The 26,740-nt window shown below is 51.3% G+C and overlaps 1 protein-coding gene across 3 annotated transcripts in view; it reads left to right on the top strand.

Annotated features, from left to right (window-relative positions):
* VAV2 (vav guanine nucleotide exchange factor 2) overlaps positions 1-25,258 on the top strand; it is a 126,046-nt gene extending 100,788 nt beyond the window's left edge. For 2 of the 3 annotated variants that reach the window (XM_040531107.1, XM_040531106.1), the window contains 22 exons: positions 241-339; positions 1,781-1,849; positions 2,530-2,630; positions 5,833-5,932; positions 7,261-7,356; positions 7,782-7,850; positions 10,606-10,692; positions 12,419-12,504; positions 13,036-13,168; positions 14,218-14,327; positions 14,604-14,705; positions 14,826-14,914; positions 15,646-15,662; positions 15,944-15,965; positions 17,193-17,320; positions 17,524-17,598; positions 18,002-18,054; positions 18,819-18,935; positions 19,014-19,101; positions 19,190-19,313; positions 21,977-22,131; positions 22,557-25,258. In XM_040531107.1, the coding sequence (XP_040387041.1) occupies positions 241-339; positions 1,781-1,849; positions 2,530-2,630; positions 5,833-5,932; positions 7,261-7,356; positions 7,782-7,850; positions 10,606-10,692; positions 12,419-12,504; positions 13,036-13,168; positions 14,218-14,327; positions 14,604-14,705; positions 14,826-14,914; positions 15,646-15,662; positions 15,944-15,965; positions 17,193-17,320; positions 17,524-17,598; positions 18,002-18,054; positions 18,819-18,935; positions 19,014-19,101; positions 19,190-19,313; positions 21,977-22,131; positions 22,557-22,604 (1,968 nt within the window). In that variant the 3' untranslated portion in view covers positions 22,605-25,258. Of the gene's footprint in view, positions 1-240; positions 340-1,780; positions 1,850-2,529; positions 2,631-5,832; positions 5,933-7,260; positions 7,357-7,781; positions 7,851-10,605; positions 10,693-12,418; positions 12,505-13,035; positions 13,169-14,217; positions 14,328-14,603; positions 14,706-14,825; positions 14,915-15,645; positions 15,663-15,943; positions 15,966-17,192; positions 17,321-17,523; positions 17,599-18,001; positions 18,055-18,818; positions 18,936-19,013; positions 19,102-19,189; positions 19,314-20,040; positions 20,128-21,976; positions 22,132-22,556 lie in introns of all 3 variants that reach the window. The other variant, XM_040531108.1, reaches the window with a different exon arrangement.
* The last annotated feature ends 1,482 nt before the right edge of the window (positions 25,259-26,740 follow it).

Below are 26,740 nucleotides of genomic sequence, written 5' to 3'. Positions count from 1 at the left end.
AAAAATGCAATGCTGTCCATGTTGAAATATCCTGAATAGTAGAGCCAGGGTTTCTTCCTAAATTTTTTTGGATAAAAATAGCTTCCTTTAACATAAACCAATACCAATACTTCTCTGCCTATCCTAACTCGTGCTTGTCACAACTTTGCCATCCCTGAAGGCCGAAGTGAAGCTCCGGTCTGTGTGAGCAGGACCACCATTAGGACTATCTGAACATGCATCACTTTAACTTTTTTCTAGAAAATGGGCATGACAGAAGATGACAAAAGAAATTGCTGTTTGCTAGAAATCCAAGAAACTGAGGCCAAATACTACAAAACACTTGAAGACATAGAAAAGGTAAGAACCGAGCCATCCTTTTTTATGCCATTGCCTTCCACCCCATCACTCCATCCTGCCTTAATCTTGCCGTGTTAGTTCTTGCTGCGAGAGCTGGCAGATGCGACGAGGCAGGATCAGTGCACTCACATGTTAAATTGCAAAAGGAGGAGGAGGACACAGAAAACCCATCCTGACAAGCATAAGTGCACAGCCTGTAACTGCAGGAGCTGAACAGCATATTTTTTTCTGATCACTGCATATTGGAAATAAACTGAAAAATTTCCTGCTGTGTCCCCCCACCCCAGGGTAAGAGGTTTCTGCTCCGCTCATCCTGGCCGGTCTCGCTGATAAGAGCCGTGATTGCAGATATCTTATCTCTTCGATTGCCACTGAATAATTTGAAGGAGTTTCTTTGTTCTGGGCGCTTTTCAAAAGTGCTGAAGCTGTGCTGACTTGTCATTGAAGCTAATTGGATTAAAAGTAACATTCCACTGCTTGAATTCATGGGTTTTAATTGGGTTTGGTAAATTATTGTTATGCCTTTCTTTTAAAATGAAACGAACGCCGCAGCAAGACGGTGGAGTCATGGGTGCTGCCAGAACCTGGAGGTGGTTTTTGCTCCAAGGAAAGTGGCAGAAATGAAGAACAATAGTGAAAATGAAGCTGCCATTTCTCATCACCCTAACGCTTTTGTTTCCCCCCTTCTGCAATTGTTTGCCTCAGTCTGCTGCAAGTTCCTGCAAAGGAGCTGGGCACGGAACTGAGTGCAATAAAATAACATTTCCCACTTTACAACCAAATGTCCTAATGTGTGCAAATAGCTCTTTTTCTTTGAAAACAGTCATAAACCCGCTGTTTCAGTCTAAAAAAAAAGAGTTAAGTTAGTGCTTTGATATCCTTCAAAACGGCTTGCAAAGGCGTAGCAGGTTCTGACAGCGTGTTAAGGGCCAGAGGGTCCTGTCTGCAGTGCATCGCATCTGTGTTGTGTTTTTTTTGTAGTTACAAGTAATGTGGATATTTCTATTAATATGTATTTGTTCAGAAAGGCATTTCCAATGTAATCATATCAGCTATGCTTTTTCAAGGGCAAAATTCTAGGGAGAGAATCAAAGATGCTTCAGAGCTGCTCACGGCTGCAGCCAAGAGCTGCAATGTGGTGGAAAAACTAGCAGGTTAATAAAGTAAAATAAAATAATAAAGTAAAATAAAATAAAATAAAATAAAATAAAATAAAATAAAATAAAATAAAATGTAGTTTAATAGAGGTGGTAGCACTGGGGTGCCCTGCACCTTCCCTGCTGGACTGGCCCCTTGCAAATGCACAAATTCATTAAAACTGGGCGTCTAGCTGCCAAGGTAAATGCGTCTGGTGAAACAGGAAAGTATCTCCCTTACGCAGAAAAAAAACAACACTTGTTCACTCTCCAATTTCAATCCCTTTTCCACTTGTTTCTTGCAGAACTACATGAACCCACTGAAGCTGGTACTGACTCCCCAGGACATGGAAGCTATTTTCATCAATTTGGAGGTAACAACACAAGCGCTGGCTTAAATATTTGCTCTTTTCACGGCAGCTTAGCTTTCTTCCTGCTTAAGAGAAGACTTTCAGATTGCACATTAGATTCATGCATTCCCATGAACAAGCTCAGTCCTTCCTCTGCTGCAGAGCTTGAATGGGTTTAGGAGATTTTTTTTAAGTGCTTATTATTAAAGTTGGGGATTATATGAACTCTAGGTAAGAAAATAATTTTATACAGTGGATGTTCCAAGGCTGGGCCTTGGCCTGTGTGTATTTTAGCTGTGCTTAGAAACGCTTTGGAAAGATAGCAGGGCTGTTTCAGAAGTAGGCAGGGTGGAGAAAAATGAGGGAGCCCCCAGCTGGGCAGGAAGGGCAGGGCGGTGTGGCAGAGATGTGTCTCCTGCAGAAAGGTTGGACGCTGCTGCTCTGGGCACACCGTGGGATCAGGAGGGCTGTTTCCACTCCTGCTGTTGAGCTCTGTCAGCTTGCATTTGTCCTGTCTGAATTGCAGCCTTGCACTTATGGCTGTTTAGGGCTGATCTCACCAGGATGGCTTATTTTAAAAACAGATAAAAAGAAAAAGAAGAGAAAACAACTGCCTGATGACGAAGTGAACGTGCATGTCTTTAGGCTCTGTTTGCCCGCTTGCTTTAGGTGTGTTTAAAGTATTGATTATTTCTTCATTTTAGGACCTAATTAAAGTGCACTTCAATTTCCTGCGAGCCATCGACGTCTCTATGATGTCTGGAGGAAGCAGCCTGGCAAAAGTATTTCTGGAATTCAAAGAGAGGTAAAGAGGAAACTCAGCCTTTGGACAACTCTGGTTTTAACAAACTACGGTTCCTAACTGCATGCGTGTCGCAGACCGATTTCCTATCAGCAATTCAGCAGCTAGAGGCTCTCGGGCTGCTGAAACGTCACTTGGTGCCTGCCCTTAAATACAACACGTTGAGAGAGGTGTAGCAGAGGGGAGACAGGAAGATAAAGGTGGGAAGGTTTTGATTACGGTGAGCCAGAATGGAATAAAACCTCTCTGGTGGAATAAAGCCCACCTGCATGGGCTTTAATGTTGTCTTCTCCTGCGAGCCCTGCTGGGGATTGTAGGGCCTGGAGCGTGGCAGCATCAGGCCCTGCAGAGAGATGTCTGTCTGGTCAAAAGCAGTGGTTTGCTATAAAAATCCCATGTTTGGCACTGGCGTTGTCCCGCACCTATGGAATGATGAATAAATGTGAAAGTTGCTTTCGCAAAAATAGTGGGTTCTGTGTTTTGGCAGCTGCAAGCAGGAGTACCCCCGAACACAAAGATAAGGTTAATAAAAGCCTTTAATATCCTTAACACTAATCAAAGGCCTGATTCATTGTGGACTCATGCCAGGGTGTTATTTCACTGTGATTAAACCAGTGTCTAGACATAGAAATGCCATTCAGAAGTCAATAACTCCAGAAATACCATCTGCATTAATAATACACCGTAAGGTCAGATATTCCATCACTCACAGTGCCTCTTTTAGAAAGGGAATGTTTCTTGGATTAAAGAAAAAAGTTTCCAAAGAAGAATGCAAATAACTTAAAAATGCTCGTAAAGCCCACTTAGGTGATTTTAATTTCCTAATTCCTGACTCGGCTCCGTGCACGAGTGCTGTCCCCAGGCAGGAATCCTTTCCTGAGCCTGGGATGGAGCTGTGCAGGCGGGGACAAGGAAGGGATGTGGGCATCCCTGGGCTGACCCGCATGGCTACACAGGAGCTAGGAGCTTGCAAGATGCTGAGGTCAGGATCTGGCCAATTACAGCAATTCTTGGTAAAAAAAAAAAACACAAACCAAACCACAAAGAAAAAAGAAAGAGAAGAGAGAAGAGAAGAGAAAAAAGAGAAGAGAAATCACTTTTCTACTTGTCACAACAAGGTTTTGCGCATCAGCTCAGAGCACTGCAGGAGTGGAGCAAAGTGTCCCTGTTGCTGCTTCTGTGAGCTCGGCCACAGCAGACGGGTGCCCTGCTGTGAAATACTTAGCAAAATTTTAAGCTGAGAACTGCGCCAGTCCCTTCAAGGAGAAGAGGCTCCCGAAAGTGGAAAAGAAGAGTTTGGAGCAACTTGATCTAAATTGACAGGATCCTTTCCTCCATGGGGAAAGGGCTGGGGGAAGGTGGAGATGTCCCCTGCTGCAGCGAGGAGATGAGGGTGCAGGAAGAGGCAGCGAGCTCGCATGGGGAGATGGCATTGCCCCACTGAGAAGTGAATGTGGGCTTCCAGAGTCCCTGTGCTGAGACCTTCCTCATCTAACGTAGCCATGACAAATAGCTCTTGCTCCTGTCCTCATCCTCGGAGAGGTCCTAGCAAAATGATGTATTGCTATTCTGCTTTGCAGATTTTTTTTCTTAAAGGAAATAGTTTGTAAATCTCTTTCTGTGAAAGCTGGACGTTTGAATTTATGCTCCCAAAGCCTCTTCGAATCTCTCCAAGTGCTGGCAAGATAGATATTATTGTGCCTGCTCAGAAGTTGTCAAGGGGAAAAGGCAGAAGAATAATCTGTATTGGCTGCGGCGTGGTCAGGGACTGCGGAGCCCATAAATCTCTCCATTCAATTACCCGCCGGGTCTGAGGGTTCCACGTTTACAGAGCGACACCGGGGCAGGTGCTGGAGATCGTCCCCATCGAGAAGCGAGGCCCCGGAATAACGGATGAGTTACAGCGCCCGGCTGAATATGTGTCTTATCAGCAGCAATGCAGTTAACAGCGAGGAAGGCGGGAGGAAACCCAAACCTGTCACGCAGGATTAATGAGCAAAATGGAGGAGAAGGGGGAATCCACAGCAAAACCGCTCTGTTTGTGTCAGGTGTTTAGATTTAGAGCCCCGGGGTGTCCTTACAGAGCTGTGCTGTGTTTCCAAAGGCTGTCACAGCCTTCTTTCCCCCAGTCCCCCCCTTTCATGGTCTCAGGTGGGTCCCTGTGCCTGTCCCACGAGAAGCACACAACGTGCTGCTGCCCACCTGAAGCTCTGCTGGGACTTGTCAGAAAGACATCCTTGGGCTTCAAGGGGCTTTGAAGCCTCTGGTTCCCTGGTGAGGTGCAATAATTACCACCCACTTCCAATTCTGAGCTTTTCACGAGAATTGAGAGTTTCTTGCCTTCCTCTGTATTTGGTGAAGCACCCGTGAGGTGTGCGCATTAGTGCCACTGCTTTTTGGGCTGCGAGCAGCCGGGACACAGGAAGCAGAAGTATTTTGGGGCGGGGGAGATGATCACAAAGACAAATACATAGGCTTGAGCCTTGCAAGGTCTGGTGGCAGCCACATTTGGAAATGCCCTCAGGAAATAGATCTTTGTTGGTGTTTGGTCCTTTTTACCTCTGTGCCTGGAAGCTGCTTGCTTTTGCACACGCTCGCTCAGCCCTTGCAAACCATAGTGTGGCATAGCCAGAAAACCAGAGAGCATCATGACCGAGGAGGCACAGCACCAATTAAGACATCGAGGGGATTATGTCGGTGTTGTAATCTTGAGAAAAAGCTGACTCGCAGCAAAAGAGCCGCTGCAGCGAGGCGTGTGCTTGGGCTGCAGGGTTCAGCGCTCGCCCTCTCCATTTCCCTTCATCTGCTGCCCCTCGCTGTGGTCAGAGTGGCCCAAAGCATTGTATTTCTTTTACTATTTGCAAGAGGGATTTGTCTGCTCTGCCCCAGACACGGGGGGATGAGGGGCTGGGCTGGCTGGGGTCACGGTCCGGCACTCAGGAGCTGGGGCAGGAGCTGCCGTAGCTCCAGAAATGGGGCTGCAGAGCCCCTTTTGCTGAATTGCCCCAACAGCCTCCAGCTCTGCAAACTCCAAAAGATTTCAGCGTTAAAAAGCGCTGCAGTAAGAGTGTTAATACTAAGCAGTTACACAGGGAGTAGCCATTCACCTTGTCCTCCCACCACATACGTGCATATAGATCTTTTATAACGGGTTATAACTGCCAGCGAGTGTTTCTGATTAAATTTGTGATTTCCCCCTCCCCAGGCTACTGATTTACGGCAAGTACTGCAGCCACATGGAGTACGCCCAGACCACGCTCAACCACCTCATCGCAAACAGGGAGGACGTGCGGCAGAAGGTGGAGGTGAGCGTCTGGGGGTGCCGAGGGCTCCCCGGACCCTGCCACGGGTTTGGGAGGGCTGCAGGAGCTGCTGGTGTGTTGGAAATGTTGGATTTAGTGAGAGATGGGGGCTGGGGGCTGAGCTTGTGTTACCCCAGCTGGGAGGCAAGAGGGAGCAGAGCTGGGGTGTTTCTTGTCCTGACGCCGTACTTGCCTCTTCCTCTTCCAACCCTTGGGTTAAAATAGATGAAAGCACTTGGGCAGCTTTATTTGTGTGCATGACTAAAATTGTTCTTTTGGTAGAAACCCAAAGGCATCGAGCATCCATGCGTAGGGACCCAGCTGCCTTCCCGAGGTCCCACGCGGTGCTGGGGACAGTCAGAGACAAACCCGAGTCCTGCACAAGTGCCTTGATTTCCCCACTGTCCTCCTGCCCCAGCACGAGGGCTTGGGGTAAATAGGGGCACATCCAGGTGCTGAGTAGCTCAAAGGAGCCCCAGAAGGAGGGATGTGCTGTTGAAGCTGCAGTTTTTCTCTAATTCCTGCTTTCGTCTTGATGCTGATCCGAATTTGCGGGGCTGTCTTTGCGCCTTACCTTGTTTTCTGCAAATGCCCCTTGACTCTTTGCACAGAAGTAGCAACCCAATTCGGGGATAAGGCTATGTGTTCAGTAATTATTTTAAACATCTTCCCTGGATTCTGCATCAAGCTTTCACAGTCTGAGCTGCATGCTCTGCTGAAGGCTTGGTTGCTGTGACATCCCCTTGCTCCTGTGCTTTTCCGTTTGCTCCCTCCCTCGAGGCAGCTCAGCCGATCCTCCTGCGGCCACGGAGAGGTCCCGGGCTAGCACAGCCCCGTATCCAAACGGGTCTGGGTTAAGGTAGCTGTGCAAAACTTCCTGTGATCACATTAGCTTGTCTTAATGACTTAATGCTTATCAGCAAAGCCACAGCAACTGTCTGTGTGCTTGCTCCTAGCCCCTTGCAAATAAGATGCATTAGTTCAAGCCGGTGAGGAGGTGAGTTAAGCTAATGCGTTTCATTTGACATTTCCCGAGGTCTAGGAGCACTCGCGTGCTGTCCTAATGAGCAGCATCTCATTAAGCTGCGGTAGCTCAGCTGCATGAGAGTGCCTGCATTTTAGGGTCCAGCCCCTGTGTGTTATTCCTCGATAACCTCCACGGTGGCGGCCCTGGCAGAGCCTGCGAGCAGTTTCTCAGCAGAACAGAGGTTACAGAAGCAAAATATTAGAGCTTTGGAACTGTTGAGTGTTTGTTTGTTTGTTTTTTATTGTGGGGTAGTCATTGTTTTCCCTCAGCTACTTCACTCCTGCCTTATTGATTTCTTTAATAGGAGTGCACGCTGAAGGTCCAGGATGGGAAATTTAAATTGCAAGATCTGCTGGTGGTTCCAATGCAAAGAGTTTTGAAATACCATCTCCTGCTAAAAGTAAGTGTTTCAGCATTAGCACTTCCCTTCAGCTGCCATCCTTGCTGTAGCATCTTTTGGCTTTTACAGTAGAGAACGAAGCATTGCCAGATGCAGAGTGAGGGTTTTTCCCCCCCCCACCCTTCAAATGAAATAATTACTAGAGCTACTTAATATGACATAATATTTGTGCCGTCTCTTAAAGTGTGGTGACCTGGGGTAATTCTGCACTTGTTAGCCACAAGAGGCAGTTAATGAATATAAAATAAGCTTGCATATAATCTGATTATGTGTGAAATTCCTGCTGTCAGCTCCGTGTAACAGGTCTCTGCAGCACCAGCAAGTTGGCGCCGTCCCTGTCCCGTAGCCGGAGCAGCAGCAGCCCGGGGCCCCGCAGCAGCAGTGCGGGCAGCTCACCCCATGCATCCCCTGCTTTTGTGTTTCAGGAGCTGCTCAGCCACTCGTCAGAGCGCCCAGAGAAGCAGCAGCTGAAGGAGGCTCTGGAGGCGATGCAGGTATGGGTGTGCAGCAAAGCTGTAGGTGAAAAACAGCCCAGCAGCCTGGGAGAAGGCAGTGTCCCCTCCTTTAGGACATGTGTGTGTGTACTGATTGCTGTTTAACGGGATTGTTTCGCAGCACAGCTTTAGTCATCACCGTTATCTTCCTCCCTGAGCATCTGGGGAAGCCGATATTTGTTGACAACGTAGAACTTTTCACTAATTACTGTTGTGTGTAAAGAGGCCATGCCAGATTTGGCTCTTGGTTTTTGCTGGTAGGGATCTGGAGGAGCTCCAGCCGTACCAGCAAGCCTGGGGGCACCACTGGAGTCAGCCCCTGCCTGCACGGGGCATTGCCTGCACGGTGTCATCCAGGCTGAGGGGCCTGCTCTCCAAGTGTATTTTTTCAAAGAAAATGATGTTTCCAGAAACCTAGAATTCTTGTGTCAAAAACTGGATTTGTTTAAAAAAAATGTTGAGCTTTTGGAGGTGGGGAATCACCCAAATGTTTTTGACTTGGGTACATCCCCTTGCACCCTCCAAATTCACAGCAGGACCATCGCCAGCAGAATCTGATGGGAAGGTGATGGTTGCATCCAGTTTTCCTCTCTTAGAGCACCACAGGATTCATCCCCGGCATCATTCGTGTGCTCTGAGGTCACTTTGTTTGTTTTCTACCTCCAAGCCTCAGCTTTTTTAATGACACTGCATTTCCTGGCAGTTACATAAGGTTGGTGACCTTTTTAGCTGCTATCCCTGCAAGCCAGTGAAGCCAGAGCTGATATGTAGGTCGTCCTAGCTGAGGTTGTGTAAAGGACATTGCATTCCCTCTCCACAATACATGACCGTGGCCTCAAATGAACGCTCTGGGCGAGAGAAGGGAGCAGGGGAAGGGATTCTTCCTCGTGCCACAAATCACCTCTGTCCCCAAAATGTCCAGGCTGATGAGACAAAGTGACGAACCTGGTGACAGCTGTTAAACCCTGCTTATGGCCTCGTAATACGGCATCCACCACTACCTCTGCTAATAAATAAATGTATACAGTCCGGTTGCACTACAGGGTCAGCATCTTTTGGAGGAAGCTGAGAGCTTTGTTTGCTTTCCCTGCCCCATCACCAGGAGAGCACGGATGCGATTCAGACCACACAAGGCTCGCCGGGGGCGAAGGAAACAGAGCAGTTTGATTTTAATTGATTCGTAAACCAAGGCTTAACTTACAAGTAATGTTTTTCATCGAGATTCCAGCCTTTTTGTTTCCCGTGCTGGCAGACTTTACTGCTGTCCAGGATGAGAGCTGTGCAGGGGGTGCATGCCTACAGCTGGAGATGCATTTCCCAAAGGGCTTCACCTCCCTTTTATTTAGTACATGTGGTTGTTAGCACAAGGCAGCGGCAGGATTTGCACCAAAAAGCCGCACATGGGGGTATTCGGTGCATGCATTCTCCCTCCACGTGAGCACACAGAGCTGAACCCCAGGGGACGGGGAGGTGAGGCAAGTTCCCTGGTAAATCCTGCAGACCCCGTCTGCACATTGCTGCCGCTGTTTCGAGCCACCAATGATCCTGGGATTGGGTTCCCCTTTTGCATGTGAGACAGATTTACTCAGCAGAAGGGAACAAGTGCTCTGCTGAACACTCTAGTGCTGACGGAGGATGCCAGCCTCGTTTCATGAGGCTTTTAGTTTTGTCGTTCTTCATAACTATCCCTGCCACTGGCTGGGTTGGGTATTTGGTGATGTTACGAGTATTGTCACGTCGACTTGTGATTATCATCTGTGATTAACCCTTCCTGTGTTGGGAAGCTGGGGAAGGTCTCACCTGGAGGGGATGTCTTAAAAAATTCCATGCTCAGATTTAGTCCAAAATGACAGGAGCTGTTGTTGAGGACAAGGAGGCAGGGAGCAGATCAGAAGCAAATGGGCAGTGGAGATACGGTCGGAAGGATGTGAGAAGCAGTTTCAGTTGAAGGAGCAGGGTTCTCTCTCTGGTAGGTCAAAATTTGGACAAGAAGGGAATTTTTCAGGGAAGAGCAAGCACCATCCAGTGTCCCCATATTTCCCAAAACAGACTTTTTGTGTGGTTGGAAATCCTGGAGTTCAGAAGCGCTGGATTTAGGGATGCTCTTGGGGGCTGCCAGCAGGGCCAAGCTGGGGAAGTGCCCTTCCCAGCAAATGTGCAGCCCAGGATCCAAATCGGTCATTTACAAACGTGGATATTTTGACCTTGAAGGCTGGCTTGGAGCTTTTTTATCCAGGGCGATGATGGGAATTATGGTGATGAGAGCTGGGAGTAAAGGGTGCTGCCGGGGCTCACACCAGGCAAAAGCCGTGTGTAGGGTTTGCCATCGCAGCAGGAGCTGTCTCTGCCTGCTCGTGTACCACTGGATTAATGCATTGCCCTCTTCTGGGAAATGGGAAAAATTGCAGCAGCTGCCTGGTTGAGCAGTGCCAGCACAGCACAGGGCATAGAGCGTGCTCCAGGGTGGTGGGATGGAGCCCAGGGGCACAGGCAGCAATGCTGGGTGCTAGCATGGGCTCCTTTGCTTTGACTGAAATCGCTGGGTTTGTTTGTAGTTCAGCAGAAACCTGCTGAGCTGCTTTTCCTTTTTTTCTGGCGACACCTGTGCTCACAACGCCCTGTGCTTTTGGGGTTCTTGCAGAGCTGCTTCTGGTCTCGTGCGAGGAAAGGGGAGCGGGGGACACGTGTTGTCTGCTTTAGTGGAGGTGCTAGCTTTGTATGGAAAATAAAAATCAACACTCGCTTTTCTTTTAAGGACTTGGCCATGTACATAAACGAAGTAAAGAGAGACAAAGAGACTTTAAAGAAAATCAGCGAATTTCAGAGTTCTATAGAAAATTTGGTAAGTTGGAAGATTCTCCTTCCCAACTTTAACTAGATCAGTATGAACGTATTTGTTTTTTTGGTGCAGTTATTACTGAATTCAGTGTAGATATCACCAAGTTACTTCGGATGTGCTACCCGAGAAAGACCCCTGTGTTTTCACACAGTCCCTGACCATTGTCAGTGTTCACACGGACCAGAAGTGGTTGCTTCATAAAAAGTAATGATTTGGGTGTGATATAGGGTGGGTTTTGTTGGTGGTATTACACTGAAAATGCTTCTCCTGCTTTTACTCATGCTGTTAGTGTAGGGGTGACCCAAGAGTTCCCCAAATCAACTGTCTGTCTGCTATCTAAAGTAAGTTTTCTTTTGTGGTCAAGGTGACAAAAAGCTGGCCTAGATGTTCCTGCTCTTGAAAACGTACCAAGGCCTCCTTGGAGGAGGATGGCATGTGCAGTACACACCTAATTCCAAAATCTCAAGCAGCTATTTTAAAGGGAATCTTGACCTCCAAACTCCAGAGGCCTCAAACACGTGGTCCTATTACCATGCACCAGCCAACCCCCATCACTCGTGTGCTTTTAGCCCTGAACGAGTCCATTAATTTAATGTTCAGCAGCAGAGCTGCAGGCTAACGAGCTTTTTCCCCCATTTGCGGTGGGGTCAGCTGCAGGCACAGCTGCTCCTCAGGCCAGCTTTACGCTGGGGTAATGCAATTTGGGGTCTGACACCTGAGATGCTTCAAAAGGGCTGAGGGAGGGAGATGCTGAGCGCTGCGCACCCTGAGGGCTTTCTGGAGGCATGGCAGCAGGTTTGGGTCCTTCAAGCCTGGACTTTGAAAATGATGAACTTTTAGTTGATGATTATTTAACAGAGGGAGGCAAAATCCTTGAAATTTTCAAGAGAAACCTGCAAAAAAATCTCAGGTGGGATCTGGGCCATTGCAGCTCACGGGTTTTGATTGAAGCAGACTTGATAATGCTGATCTGTGTGAACAATCAGACGTGGCACGCCGTAAAAACGTGAATGTAAATGGGGGCATTAAGCAGCTCCTTCTTGACTTGCAGCAGGCAGAGAGCAGCTTTGACGTGCAGGAGATGAAATGTTAGCAAAGCAGTCACTCCTGTCTGCAGATCAATCCCACACACGTTCTGCTCGGTGTTCCCTTTCATTGCACGGGGCTGGAAGTTGCGGAGTGATTGGTGTTATGTATACAGAGCCCACATGGCACAGCAATGAAATAATTATAGACTATACACACAGCTGGATAAAATATTTATTTTCCTGAATAGCGGTGGCTCTTCATGGTATTTTTCTTCCTGTAAGAAGCACATAAGTGGACTGATTCACGGGACTCAGTGGTGGTGCTGCCCTGAGTAGTGTGCAAGCATTTCAAGCTGAAAAACCAACTGATGAGACCATCGGGTTGGATTCCAATCTGCCCCAATATGCCCAGTCCTGGTTCAGGACAGGTATCAAAACTACGTCAGGATAGGTATCAAAGCTACAGAGCCCTGGCTATGGTTTTGTAGAAACCCCTGTAAATAAAGCTTATTTTGTTAGAGTTTTTCTTTCTGGATCCCAAACCTTCCCAAAATACTTTGAACCCTGCCCTGGGACGGGGTGCTGGTCTTCTCGTGGCCCTCCTCCTGATGCTGGGGCCACGCTTGGGCTTGGGCTGCCCTTGGCGAGGGTGATACTGGGCACAGGAGCTGCAGATCTCAGCCCCGCTTTGCTTTCTGCAGCAAGTGAAGCTGGAGGAGTTTGGGAGGCCGAAGATAGACGGTGAGCTGAAGGTCCGCTCCATCGTGAACCACACCAAGCAGGACAGGTGAGCGAGCAGCAGCATCCTCCTAAAAGATAAATGGGCTCCAAAGCGCGGGGAGACCCTTCCCTGATTGTCCCTGCTAGGGTGACACAGCCAGCGGAGCTGTTTGGCTACTGCTGCTCTCTGCAGGAAGGGATAGAAAGCACAACTTTAAAGTTTAATTTTTGAAGGAGAAAAGCGGTCCTCAGAAGTTTCCCCCACCCCAAAACGTGCCCTTTGTTTGGCCTCCCCCCTCGCCTCCGGGGCTGCTCTGTGAACAGCCGCTCGGTGACCTGTGCGCTGGGTTAATGCCTCTTGAATTACCCGCACCAGGAACGTGGCCACGCATCTCCAGATATTTTGTGCCCAATTATTCAATTACTGCCTAGAGTCGCATTGACAGAAAGCACCATCAATGTGGAATTATAGCACAGGGAGAGCATTGAGCTGTGCTGGCTGGGGATGCTCTGCAGAGCTTCCCAAACCCTTCCCCTGAACGGGGGCCTTAATTAGAGGTTTGACTGGCTCGCTTGTTTGTTTGCTTGCTTTGGGCAGGTATTTATTTTTATTTGATAAAGTGGTGATCGTCTGCAAAAGGAAAGGCTATAATTACGAGCTGAAAGAAATTATCGAGCTGTTCTTCCACAAGATGACGGATGACCCTATGAACAACAAGGACATTAAGAAGGTAGGTGGACCGGGGATTAGCTCTGCTGGAGAGCTTTGTGGAGCTGTTTGGGCCACTCCTTGGGCAGCACATTTCCAGCAGCCTTTTTAAATAGAATCAGAGCTCGCAAAATGCTGGAACGTAAATGCTAGGCTTTCAGGGCAGCCTTACAGAGAGTTGGGAAATGCTTACAAAGGTGGGGTTGGGCTTGATCCTTTGACCTCCAGCCTTGGAAAACAGCCCTGGAGAGGCTGGGATGGTTTGCCTGGAGGGAGAGAAAGCGGCTGCTGGCAGCAAGGGTTGGCGGGGAGCAGGAGCAGGGAGTGGGGCAGGGAGGGAAGGTCCCTGGCAAGGCAATGCCAGCACTGCCACCAGCCTGCCAAAATCAGCACTCGGCAAAGGAGCATCATTTTGCCAGTGGTTTGGGGCTTAGCCTGCGGCCATGGAGGAAAACCTCCTCCCAGGTATCAGTTAGTTAATCCACCAAGATGCGATGCAGGGAGGTGTTGTACAGATGGGAGCAGTGGCTGTCGGGTGAGAATAGCCAATGTTGCCACTTGGGTGCTGAAGAAATGCTGTTAGCTTTGTGTTTTAATGAAATATGTTTCCACTTTGCTCTCCTATGCTTTCTAGTCTCATGGAAAAATGGTAAGCAAAGCACGCAATTTTCTCTCGTGTTTCTCTGTGCAGTGTTGTAACGAGACAGGCAGAGCGTATGTGCATCGGGCAGGTCAGATGTTCCTCCTGGGCTGTCAGGGAGAGGAGTAATGGCTGGGGAGGATCCACTGAAGCAGAAAAATCCGGGTTCTCTCATCTGCCACTGTAAAATCCCATTTGGCCCTAGTGCACAGTGCAGAGCTGATTCAGGCATCGTTAGCTGTAATGTGTTGTAGAGATAGAGAAGCTGTTCTTCCTTCTTCCCTGCTGTTATCCATAGAAAGGAGCTGTAGTCCCTAAGGGGCAGGCGTTAGGAGTAGTTCTTGAGAAGCCTGGATAAAAGTGTGCCGTGTCTTGTTGCTCTGGTGCTGGGAGAGCAGCGGTTCAATCGGTCCTCTCGTTTCCTCTTGCAGTGGTCCTATGGCTTCTACCTAATCCACCTCCAAGGAAAGCAGGGCTTTCAGTTCTTCTGCAAGACAGAGGAAATGAAGAGGAAGTGGATGGAGCAGTTTGAAATGGCAATGTGAGTGCCAGGCACGGGGGGAAGGTGTCTTGGGCTTGCTGACTGTCAGAGGTCAGCTCTGACAGCCGAGCCTGTGATGGGGAGGTTCGCGTGGGCTTGCAGGATGGGTCTCTGCATAAAAGGAGGTTGGGCCCAGCACAAAATCACCTGCCCCGAGTGTTGGCACCAAAGCATTTCCGAATTTTGCCCGGAATGCAAACAGCCCCTGCTGCAAGAGGCCCTGGGTGCAGAGCGACTCGTGGGGGCAGGTCAGTAACCCCCGGCCCTTCCCCTCAGGTCCAACATAAAGCCAGAGAAAGCCAACGCAAATCACCACAGCTTTCAGATGTACACGTTCGAGAAGACTACCAACTGCAAAGCGTGCAAGATGTTCCTAAGGTGAGCCACGTCCTAACTTTTCTGCCTCTGCACTCAAACACAAAAGCAGGTCACAGAGCTGGGGCTGAATTAAGGCTTTGTGACTTCTTTTTTCTTTTTTTTTTTTTTTTTTTTGCACAGAGGAACGTTCTACCAGGGCTATCTCTGCCCAAAATGTGGAGCTGGTGCTCATAAGGAGTGCTTGGAAATCATTCCTCCCTGCAAGATCGGTGAGTTATTTGTCAGCATTGGCAGCTTCTGACAAGGAGGTGAATGTATGCGATGATCCCAAAGATCTTCCCTAGAAAGCTCCATCAGCTGTTTGTTTTAACACCCACCAAAATCCGAGGACACTGCAAGCTGCTTCTCAGGGCTGCAGTTCATAAAGGCTGATGGTTTAAAACACAAACAAAACAGACAAAATACCAACAATCAAAATGCCCAATCCCTGTATTGCCAAAGATCGATGACTTCTCCATCTGAAAACGTTGGTTGGTGCACACAGGAGGGAGCTCTGCAGGGCTCACACTTGTGGTGAGAGAGAAATGCCTCCAGATCCCGTAGTGCTGGGGTGTGGGAGGCAGAAATCCCCATCCCTGAGCTAATCTGGGCAGACCTGTGGTGCTCCTGTGACCACCCAGCTCAGCACTGGAGCTTTGTGCCAGGGAGGATGTGGGGGATTTTCATGGAGCAGCACCAGAAGGGGTTTGGAAGGGGAACGGGGAAGAAATGAAATCTCAAAACTTTGTGCAAGTGAGAAAATGGCCAGGCCAGCTCCGGCCCCTCTCGTCTCTTGCCACCAGGCCCTGAGCCAAGGAGTGGCTCCAGCCCCTGCCCAGCTCTTCTTTGGTTCTGGCCAGGTGTTGATGCCACCTTAATGAACCCTCGTGGCACCAAGAGAAGCAGAAAATGAGTTTGTGGCCCCTTAAATTAACCACCTGTTTCAACATGTCTCTTGCAGGTTCTTCAGCAGAGCAGGTACGTTGCTCGATGGCCCTTTTCCTTCTCTGCATGGGGCAGGCCCGTGTCCCCACCTGGTCTGGGCATGGGCAGCTCCTGGGGGGGCACAGCGTCAATCTCAGGGGGGTCCTAGGCACTCTGGGGACAGGACTGGAGACTGACAGCTAAAACTGGCCCGGTCTGCACAGTACCATGGGCCTTGGGAGGTGCCAGCACCTGGTTTCACATCCCAGTGGCTTTAACTGGGGAGAACTGGGGCTGCTGTGTCCTCACAGGGACCTTTTCTTCTCTCTTTGCAGGATTTGCTGAGTGCTGGACCTGGTAAGGGCATTGCTGTATTGCAAGAGGGCATCGTGGTGGTAGCTGAAGGTGTCACCGAGGCTTGAGCACGTGGGGTGGGGAGAGCTCCTGGGAGTGGAGCTTTGGGATTCCAGGCAGTGGGGTGGGATGGGACGGGACAGAACAGGATGCCTGGGGTTCTCTTCCTACTCCCCAAAGCCTCACTAGCTGCCAGGTCTCCTCCCTGTGCTCAGCCCCTTGCCCACCAGGGAAGAGCTTCCACCCCATAAATAACTCCCTGCTCCAGATAGAGGAAGAGAGCTTCGCAAACTTGTGCCAGATCTTCCTCCAAAGCAAACCACACAGGCCGTGGTGGTGACGCGGGAACATCCTCCCACCCACGTGGGATGCACAGCCCTGGGCACTGCCCTCAGATGGGATTGTTAGTCAGGATGCTTGCTGCAACTTTATTCATATATTTGTTTATTTTATTTTCCTTCACTTCACACTAACCTGGACAGAGTGCCGGGCCCCGCCCTGCCCATGCTCTGTCTCAAAGAAGAAGGAACAGTTTGTTTTTGTGCTTTTCCTGTTGAAAGGAAAGCCAAGCCTGGCAAAAAGAAACTTGAATCAAACTGTCGGTTTGAAAACACAGTGCAGGAGCACATAGCTCTCTCTGGGCAGGGAGAGGCAGCTGGTGGCAGAGGTGGGGAAGCATTTTGAAGATAAACACTGTGGTTTTCGTGCAGTTTGGGAAGCTTATTTAATCTGCTGGTGTTTGCAAGACAACTGGACTTTGGCTGCAAACTCCCGGGGACGGAGGGGTGCTTGGGTCCCAGGTCTTGCAGAAATCCAGTGCAGGACGCCTGTTTGCAAGTGTTTTGCAAGCGTTTTGCAGTCACGGGCATCACTGTGGGACCTGGCAAGGTTCAGTGCTGGCCGGGCATTGCCTGTTGAGAGCCTGTTTGCAACAGCAAAGTTCAAACCTGGGTGCTGGGTTTGGAGTTGGAGCTTTGGCTTGGCTCAGTCCCTCGCTGGCTTGTTTTCGCTCACTGAACTCAGTCATCCATGTAACTTTAGGAGCCAAGACTGTTTGCTGTGGGTGCTGATCCCTTTTGTTTTCTTGCTTTCTGTCCCAAATTCCTGTCTGCTGGTGCCTTTAGATTTGTGGTTCACGGGATAAGGAACAGCAGGCAGCAGGGGGGTTATTGCAGTTTTGCTTTTTCTTAGCAGGGACTAGGCAATGAAACTGCTTTGCGTCTCTCCCAGGTCCCAAAATGGTGGCAGTACAGAATTACCACGGGAACCCAGCGCCGCCCAGCAAGCCGGTGCTGACATTTCAAATTGGGGACGTGATCGAGCTGCTGAGGGGGGACCCGGACTCACCGTGGTGGGAGGTGAGGGTCCTTTCCTCGGGGAGCTCCCAGCAAGTTTCAGACCGGTGTCATCTGCATTGTCCCTTTGCTTTGTCACCTTTCCTGTACTGCGGGGCTGGGCTGGGTCCATGGGAGCTGCAGAGGGGTCCGTCCCCAGCCCTGCACAGCAGAAGCCTTGCTTTTCTGCCCATCCCCAGCTGATGTCCACCTTCTGTGTTCTGCAGGGGCGGCTGCTGCAGACGAAGAAGTCGGGTTACTTCCCCAGCTCGTCGGTAAAGCCCTGCCCTGTGGACGCGAGGGTATGTGCTGAGCCAGGAGCGCCTGCGGGGGCCATGATCGGGTGGCAGGGGAACTTCTGTTCCACTTTGGGAGGCAAGAGATGCCCCAACAGGGCCTTTGGCTCTCCCCAGTCCATCCCAGAGGGGTTTGGGTCCCAATTCCTGCCCTGCAGTGAGCCCATGGTGCCACCTCAGGAGCAGTTACAGTTCAGGAGAGTTACAGTTATCTGTATCAGTTACAGTTCAGGAGAACTGCCCTGCGCTATGTTCAGTAGTGCTGTCAGGCACTTCCCTATTAAAAAAAGGCTCAGATAACTCAAAAAATGCAGCGTGCTCATCACAGCTATTTTGGGCAGGGAGGGTGGGAGAGAAGTGCTTGGCTGTAACACTGCCCTCGCAGTAACGAGCAGTACTCTCTTTGCAGCCTCCCAACAGCCGGCCGCCATCCCGGGAGATCGACTACACAGCGTACCCGTGGTGAGTCCCCCCGAAAGCCAGAAAGATGCGTCGGCTTTGCTTTTAAATTGGTGCTCTGTCACAAACCCACTCTAACACGGAGCTGAGTGCATGTTGGAGATGCTTTGCGTCCCGCCACGGTTGCACTGGTGTCCAGGCATTGAAACCCACAGTGCCTGTGGGGATTTCATCACTGATGGAGAGGAACAGAGGCAAAAGGAGAGATTCTTCTGGTCTCTCTTCCCCTTCATGTTTTTTTCTGAACCCAGAAAATGATTTGGGGAGGGAAGAAGAAGTTCCCACCTTGGCGCAGGAGAGGTTGTGCTTCCCTTTCCTCCTGCTCCTTCCTGCTGGCTCCATCCAGGGTTTCAAGTTCATGAGTCAAAATTAGCATGAGTTTAAATTATCCCCAGCTCCTGCTGAAGTCTTCTTCACCTGGAGAACAATTCCCAAGCAGTGGGATTTTCTAGGTGCCCTGGGAACAGGAGGGAATTCACATGGCCTCGCTCATTGCTCTGTTCAGTGGTAGCTTCTTATTATCTCTGGGCACTTCTGTTTGTGCTTGCGGAGATTCAGATGAGACCCCTTTTTCTACTTGCCCAACTTTCACACCTTTAAAAGACCTTCACACCTTTAAAAGAGATGCACCCTTTTGCCTAAAACATGCCATTGCTCGAAGGAAGCAGTATCCCGGGAGGCGATTTGCTTTGGAAGCAGGCTGCTGCGCGGGTCTATGCGGGGGCTTCATGGGGTGCTTAGCATGGCTCTCAGCACCTCGGGCTCAGGTTCGCAGGGAATATGGAGCGGCAGCAGACGGACAACCTGCTGAAGGCCCACGTCAGCGGCACCTACCTGATCCGGGAGCGGCCGGCCGAGGCCGAGCGGTTTGCCATCAGCATTAAGTGAGTGCGGCCTACCAGGGCGGACGGGGCCGGAGCGCAAGCGTGCATTTTCTTAAATGCCTTCACATCCTGTCGCAGGTTCAATGAGGAAGTGAAGCACATCAAGGTGGTGGAGAAGGACAACTGGATTCACATCACGGAAGCCAAGAAGTTCGAAAGCCTGCTGGTATGTCCTTGAAGCCCCTTCAGCCGTGCGGCAGGCTGCTGCCAGTCGTGCAGAGCATCGCCCGGCCAAGTGCCCCCGTCCTTTGCAGGAGCTGGTTGAGTACTACCAGAGCCACTCGCTGAAGGAGAGCTTCAAACAGCTGGACACAACGCTAAAATACCCGTATAAATCCCGGGAACGCTCTACCTCCAGGACCTTCACCCGCTCTCCAGGTAAGACTCAACTTCCCCAGCAGGCATCCTCGTGCTCCTGGTGTAAATCCTCATGGGCATGGTCTGAGCAAGGGGGTTATGGTTGCAGCCTCCCAGACAGCGTTTTAGCTGCTTTTCCCCTCGTGGTTTCCCACACCAGGGATTTTTGGCACCGTTTGGTGCAGCGTGAGTGCACTGGGTCCTGCCAGGCCCTGCTGCCTGTCGTGGTCGGCAGCAGCAAGAGCGGGATGTGTCGCGGCATGCGTGCGTTTTGGTGGCTCTGGTTTCACTGTCAGTTGTGGTTTGAGTCCCAGGGGGACTCCTTCAGTGGAACTGGTGGGAGAAACAGCAAGTCTGCCAACCAAAGAAACGTTAAAGTAAACGGAAAGCAAAATTTGCATTATTGCAGAATGTTCTGTGTGAAGGCCTGAGAGCAGATACTACTTCATGGGGAAAAATGTATTCTTTTAAAACTTTTTCCATGATATATTTTAAAAAGAATATCAATGGAAAATAGTTTTTAAAAGTTGATTAAACATCTTTTCCAATCAAATACACCCCTAGGCTGAGGGCTGTGGCCAGACCTGCCACCAGCTGTCCCAGCTCCAAGCCCGTGCTTGAGACCTGCTGCATGCTTTGCCCCGTATCTCTCCGTCGGCTTTTACAGCATTGTGCATTACGATTTTTTTTAAATTTCCCTTTTAATGCGTGCTCTGCATCTTTCTGTTTCTCTCTAACCTCTTTGCAGCCTCCTGCGCTTCCTACAACTTTTCTTTTCTCAGTCCTCAGGGCCTCAACTTTTCTTCTCAGAGCTCCTCCAGTCCCTTCTGGTCAGGTACCAGCGCCTCTCCCCGCGGAGAGACCTGCAGCATCCCCAGCTTGAAAGCCATCGCAGCGTGACCTGCCTGGTCCCTGCAGTCCCTCTGCTGCCCCTCCAGCCACCTGCAGGCAGTTGAGGGGGTCCCCAGCACTGCCCTGCCAGGGGCACAGCCTGGAAACAAGTTAATTAACCAAGGTTTTGCTGGAAGCAAAATGCGCTCCCCCTCTCCCCAAAATTAAAGCAGGGAGAAGATGGAGTTGTTGCTAATGAGAAAGGGGACCTAAATTAATGAAAAACAACTCTAGCGCATTGGGATCTCATGATGTACTTCAAGCTCGACCTGCTTATCCTGTGTGTTTCACCGAATGAGCATCGGCATCACACCATCTTTCAGCCTGGTTTTCCTTGCTATGCAAGGAGAACACCTCAGTGTCCAGCAGCTTTTGAGCTCTGGGATCTCAGCCTGCTCAGGAGCTCCGTGCCAAGAAGATGGGGAACCTGGGCTGTCAAATGTTCTGTGGCTCAAGTTCCCTGCAGAGAGTGCAGTGGAGCTCTGGCCTTAAATGTGTTACAGACCAGTGTCTTCTTCCAATTTTATCAGGGATCAGAGCAAAAATATGCCCTCTTTATGCTTTTACCTTTCAGCATTTTCTTTAGGCTAGGCAGGGAAAAACATCTGCAGAGCTAGATGTGCTTTCCTTAATGCTGTGTTTGGGAAGAACGCAACTTTTCAAGGTATTAAAACATAACCGGGAATTTGCGATGCTTAAACTGCATAAAAAGTAATGCAGAAGTGAATTTTTGCAGAAATGGGCTCTGAGCAAGCTCCTGATGAAAGAGTTCAAAGCTGTCATGACTCTTCATTCTCCAGCCTGGCAGGGATGAACGAGCCCTCCAGTGATTGCACATTGTGTGTCTGGACTGTCTCCATCGCCATCCTCATCTCTGTGCATCCCGAGAGCTGAAAATCTGGGCAAAGCTTTTCCTCAAACTTAGTTCAACCTTGGTTTGCAAACTTTGTAAAATTTTAATTAACTCTGGAAAATCCTGGGACAAAAAGGGCTGCTTCACCGCCACCTGATGTACCTTCAGCGTGGTTTTTTTTCTTTTTGCAAACTCCCCAGAATGTGCATTATTTCCCTCCTCTGCTTGCCCTGCAGTGATGGGACCCATCCTGTCCCTCCCACCTGTACCCTCCAGCCCTCCTTGCCCCTGCCCAGGTGCCAGGGCAGGGAAGCCAAGCGCTGCCCCTGCCCTTCCCTGCTCCCCTGCTGTTCCTCTGTGCACAGGGCTCCAGCTCTCCTCCCCTCTGCCCCACGTTTCCTTGCCTGAAGCAATGGAGATCCTCACTCAGCATCTCCAGGAGATCCCAATAACTCAGTTTTTTGAAGTGGTTCAAACACCAGCTGACTTGTCAAATCTCCTTCTGACAGGGTGGTCCCATCAGGTGTGGGGAGCTGTGCGGCACCCAGACCTGGTGTACATGGTGGGAAAGGATTTTTCCATGGTTTCATCATTAATAATTATATATTCCTATGCAATCTTTCCTTATGCCGCCTGATTCCCTTCTCAGAAATGCCCCTTGCCCTAGCAGTCCCCACCAAGGGGTCCCAGCCCCTCGTGGGCAGCCAGAGGGGGCTGTCCTTGCTCAGACCTTGGGGCTCTACAGCCCCAGCAGGATTCACTTCACCCCTGACCTCCCCAGTCTGACCAAGTCAGGTGAGACCAGAGCTGATCCAGGTTGTGGCACTGCAACGGGAGCCAGTGCCGCGATGGAAAACCCAGGTTGAACCCCACCAAGCTTTCCCCAGGCTTCAGCTGCTCGGTGGGGCTGCTGCTGACGTTTTGCTCTGTCCCCTCGCAGTGTTCACCCCTCGGGTCATAGGGACGGCGGTGGCGCGCTACAACTTCGCGGCGCGGGACATGCGGGAGCTGTCGCTGCGAGAGGGCGACGTGGTGAAGATCTACAGCAGGATCGGCGGCGACCAGGGCTGGTGGAAGGGGGAGACCAATGGAAGAGTAAGCGCAGCTGGTGTCCTGTCCCTTTTCCCACTGCGTGGTCCGGGGGATGTCTGAATCTGCCTGCTTGGGGGGAATTAATGCAGGAGTGGTTCTGCGAGTGAAAGGCTCAGCAGCCTGGGGAAAGGCTGCAGGTTTGCACTGGTGTCCCACAGGGATCACAGCACCGGGGACATGTTCCTGATGTCTTTACTGCAGCCACGTGTCCAAGGGAACGTACAGCTGCTAGCTGTGGGTCACTGTGCAAGCTTTGGGAATGGCTGCCCATCACCACTAAACATCAGGGGGTCTGACGTAGGGTTAGGGCTGTGTCTAGCACCATGCAAAAAACTCTTTGGGAACACCGCACGGTGGCAGGGGAACAGTCCTGGAGATGGGACAGGAGCCTCCCGACTCCTCAGCTCATCTCTCCGTCTCCCCCACAGGTTGGCTGGTTCCCCTCAACGTACGTGGAAGAGGAAGGGGTGCAATGATTGCGGGGATGTCTGCTGGAAAGTCGTCGAGCGCCCAGAGCGAGCCGCCGCAGCCCGTGCACGGTTGTCCCGGCACCCAGGCTCCACGTGCGGCGCGATGGGACTCCTGCCAGGACTGCCGAGAGCGTCGCCGCTCTTCGCAGACTCTTTAGCAATCAGTTCCTCTGTACAGTGTGTGTGCGTGTGTGTGTGCGGGCCTGGGGGCGCCGCTGGCCCTGGCCGTGCGACGTGTATAGAAGATGGGTGGTCTGTGGGGTAACGCGCGCGTAGCAGCTGCAGAAGTCCCGGGAAAGCCGCACGCCCCTGCATGGACGGAGCTGAGAGACTCTGTGCGCTTGTCCCCCCGCCCCGGGATGGTGTCCAGACCTGTTTTCTAAAAATGTTTTAAAGCCCACCGTGGTGGCGGTGGGAGGAGAAGCCGAAGGCCTGGGTTGCTGCCCAGGGGTGCAGAGGTGGGTGCGCGGGGGGCTGGGGCGAAGGGGGCAGCTCGGCTGTCCTGCCCTACACTGCCTCGGTGCCGCGCGCCAGGATGGCACCCGAGGGAGTGGAGCAGGGACACCCTGCTCAGGATGAGGAGCGGCTGCTGTTCGTCTCTGGAGGATGCCAGCTGTGAACCAAGGAGCGCAGCCGAACCTCAGACGTAGGCTGGAAGCGGACCTTCAGGTCAGAGCAGGAGGGCAGAACGCCTTGCGGGCTGCCCAAGCCCCTTTGTGCACAGCTCCCTCAGCCCCCCCGCCTTGCTGAGGGTGGAGGGGGCAGCCCGGGATACTGAGCGGCTCCCAGGAGGGCTCGGCACGTTGCAGGACTGGAGACATGCCTTGCCACGCAATAGTTTTGGAGGCCACCGGGCGAGCGGGAGCACCCCTACAAGGTCAATTTTCCTGGCAGCCATTTCAAGGCCCACCTCACTGAGCTCATGGGGCGAACCCACATGAGTAAGGGCTACAGTTCCCGAGTCGTGATTTATCTCAACGAGTCCCGAAAGCATCTCTTCTTTCCCAGCTGTGTGCACTTTTGGGGGTCGTGAGCATCGCCCCCTCTCTTCCTCCCACAGGCTGTTACTGCTGCTGCTGCTAAGGGAAAGGTCCGTCTGTCTGTGCATTGCCACTTTGTCCCAAGTCCCGTCCATCCGAGTTTGTTCTTCCCATTTCGCAGCCCCCGTAGCTGATAGGCAGTGCTGCTGGGTGGAGATCCAGGCCAACATCTTCTGCCGGGCACTGGCTTTGCCATCCAGCTCCAGCATTTCCTTCCGAAATGCTCCGTTTTGAACAAATCCTTGTGTGTGCGTGTGCGTGTGTGTGTGCAACAAGGAACAACTTCCCTGTCTCCTATTTCTGAGCTCCGAGAAATGCCCTCCCATCTCTCTGAATAAGGGGCATTTTGAGCTGGTGCTTCCATGCCCTGAAGCTGGCCCCCTGGCACTTGGGGTGGTCTCGCTGTGGGCATCGTGCTAGCGCAGGTCTGGGGGTGCTGGGGGGTGCTGGCATTGCGTGGCTCTGCGGTGCTGGTGCAGCCCCGACACCCAGCACCACGCTGCATCCGAGTCAGACGGAGCAGCAGTGCCCTGCTCAGGGTATTACGTGGGAGAGTCTGGGGATGAAAAGGGAAATGTATGAACTGGGGGACTAAACTTTGTGGCTCGGTGAGAAGCCCGGAGCCAGGCCGGTTTGCTCCCCGGTGCTCCTGGATAGGGCCAGGAGCAGAAGGGCTGCGTGGGGAGGCGGGTGGCTGTCCTTCGGGCAGGGACCAGCCGGGCTCGTGGCTTTACCAAGGTACTGTTTGGTGCTAACCTCTCCCAGGCCAGCTCATCGGTGCTCAGCTCGGGGTATGTCCAAGGGGTCCTGTTTGTGAAAGGAGCTGAATGGGCCGTGCTCTGCAAGGAAACTTTTGGGGTGCAGCAAGGAAGGAGCAGGCAAAGCCCTGCTCCTCTCATTTGAACGGCCGATTTCGGTCATTTTGGCATAACCAAGGGTGTTTTTAAGGCGGGTGTGACGCACGCACACACACCAGAGATAAAATGTCTGCTGATGTTCTGCCTCAGACGCAGCTAAAGCCTTATGCCACCCCCCCAGCCCAGAAGCCGTGCTCCCCACGCTGGCGGTGGGCACATCCCCTGTCGCGGGGGCTGCGGTGCTGCTCCCGTGCCCCCCAGCCCAGCCCCGAGCCCCCTCCTCCAGCCAGGTCTCCCTCTCGTGTTTACTGTTGTAAGAAACTTGTTCAAAAGATTGTCTCGTTTGTAAGTAATTCTTCAGCCATTTTGCCACGGTATATATCTGTGAATAAGAAGGGAAATGTTTTTTTTATGGCGGTGAGAAAATTGTATATATATTTTAGTTCATCACAGAACATTCAGAGTTGCAATGGGATACGTTGGAAAATAATATGTAAATTCCTTGGGTTTTTCCTTTGCACTGCACTAACTGAGGTAGAAGGGGCTCGGGTGGAGGGGATTTAAAGATCCAACTGTTTGTTTATGGAATAGTTTATAGCTGGGAATTTGGAAATCATTTGGAGTAGCTTGTAATGCTGGAATAGAAACTTTAGCTGCTACTTAGAAACCCTTTTGCATGTGGTTTTTCCAGACCTTTTTAAGTTACAATACATCAAAGTAAATTCCACAACAAAAAAAAAAATAAAGTGTAATTTTGCTGATATATATATATATATTTTTTTTTACCAGCCATGATCTTTACTGCCCATAAACCTGTGTCCCTTGCTGGGCGAGCGGGCTGGGTCTTGTGGGGGGCTTCTTGTCCCTAAAGCCCTTTAATGCCGCAGGGAGGGGGCGTTTGGCCAGTCCAGGAGATGGATGCTCATGGGGTTGAAGCCTTTCTGATGGTCAGCGCTCAGACCCCTTCCAAAACCCAGCTCCTGCGGTGTCAGACCCGGCTCTTCCCAGCGAGGCACGGCTGCAGCAGTCCCCTGGGATGCCTGCTGCTCTCCCCTCGGGCCTTCACCCGCTCCCCCCGCAGCTGTTCCCGGTGCAGTTGTCCCGGATTCCTGCCCCCTTGCCTGGGGCTTTCCTCTCCCTGCGATTTTCAGGGCTTTTATTCACTTCTGAGTATCGTGTTCCGAAATCCCACCTGGCCCTACACACAGCAGCGTTTTCCAGAGCAATAAAAAATAAAAGGAGAGAAATCACACAGTGGCTTGTGATGAACTGCCCGAGGCATTTTTGGAAGAAAGGGAAGGTTTCACCCCAGAGATGTCCCTGTGAGCTGCCATAGCGTTTAATTTATAACAACATTTATTGTTTTCTGCTCTTGGAGACCCCACTGCTTTGTTCTATTTGCTTGGACTTTCACCGGGCCAGCTGAAAGCTGTAGAGCGGAGCAGGGGGGTTTACTTGTAGAAGGAGGACGTTAGCGGGCTGCTAACTTCTGGGTGCTGGTCTGGAAAGATGCTGCTGAGCCAGAGCTCCAACCTCGGTGGTGGTGACAACCCCTGCCTGCCACAAACCCCTTCCCTGTCATTGCTGTTCAGCCTCGGGAAGGCTCTCCAACACACGCTGCGTGTGAAATAGCAATTTTGGGTACCTGGCCTCCCTGCCAGCGATGGGCATCGGCTCAGCCCTGCGCAGGTCGGGCACTGCCAGGGGACACCCACAGTGCTGGAGCCTGGAACTGGCTGCAAGAGCAGGTAAATGCAAAAATCTGCTTCCATGCAAGGTCCTCCTGGCTCCGGGGACATCGCTGCCACCCCAGGGGTGTCCCCACTCCTTGGTGGCAGCTGGTGACATTTAACCCACCGGGGGTGGTTGGAGCGGCCTCGGCCAGGTGGGTGCTGTGACAGCCGGCTCCGCTCAGCTCCATCTAACCCCCCCGGGGTCTGCACGGAGGGGATAAATGGGGCATTTATTCCCTGTGCCCAGCCCAGCCAGGCGCTGTAACCAGACCAGGAGCAGGCTTCCCAAGGGCATTAACAGGAGGATAAATCTCCAGCCCCCAGCCACGGCTGGCAGCTGGCTCCAGCCCTGCGCGGCCCCTTGTCTGCTTGCACCCCGGAGGGAGGAGGAGGTTGCACCAGACACAAGTTTTATTTTATTTTATCATTTTTTTTTTTTTTGCAGCAATAACAGCTGCTGACATAATCTTCCCCCATTAGCTGGGCTCACCGGGGCTCTGAGCAAACACGGC

This window comes from Cygnus olor, chromosome 19 (assembly GCF_009769625.2).
Source record: "Cygnus olor isolate bCygOlo1 chromosome 19, bCygOlo1.pri.v2, whole genome shotgun sequence".
Lineage (NCBI taxonomy): Eukaryota > Metazoa > Chordata > Aves > Anseriformes > Anatidae > Cygnus > Cygnus olor.
The sequence above is the reverse complement of the archived record's forward strand: the minus strand, read 5'-3'. Positions and strand labels throughout refer to the sequence as shown.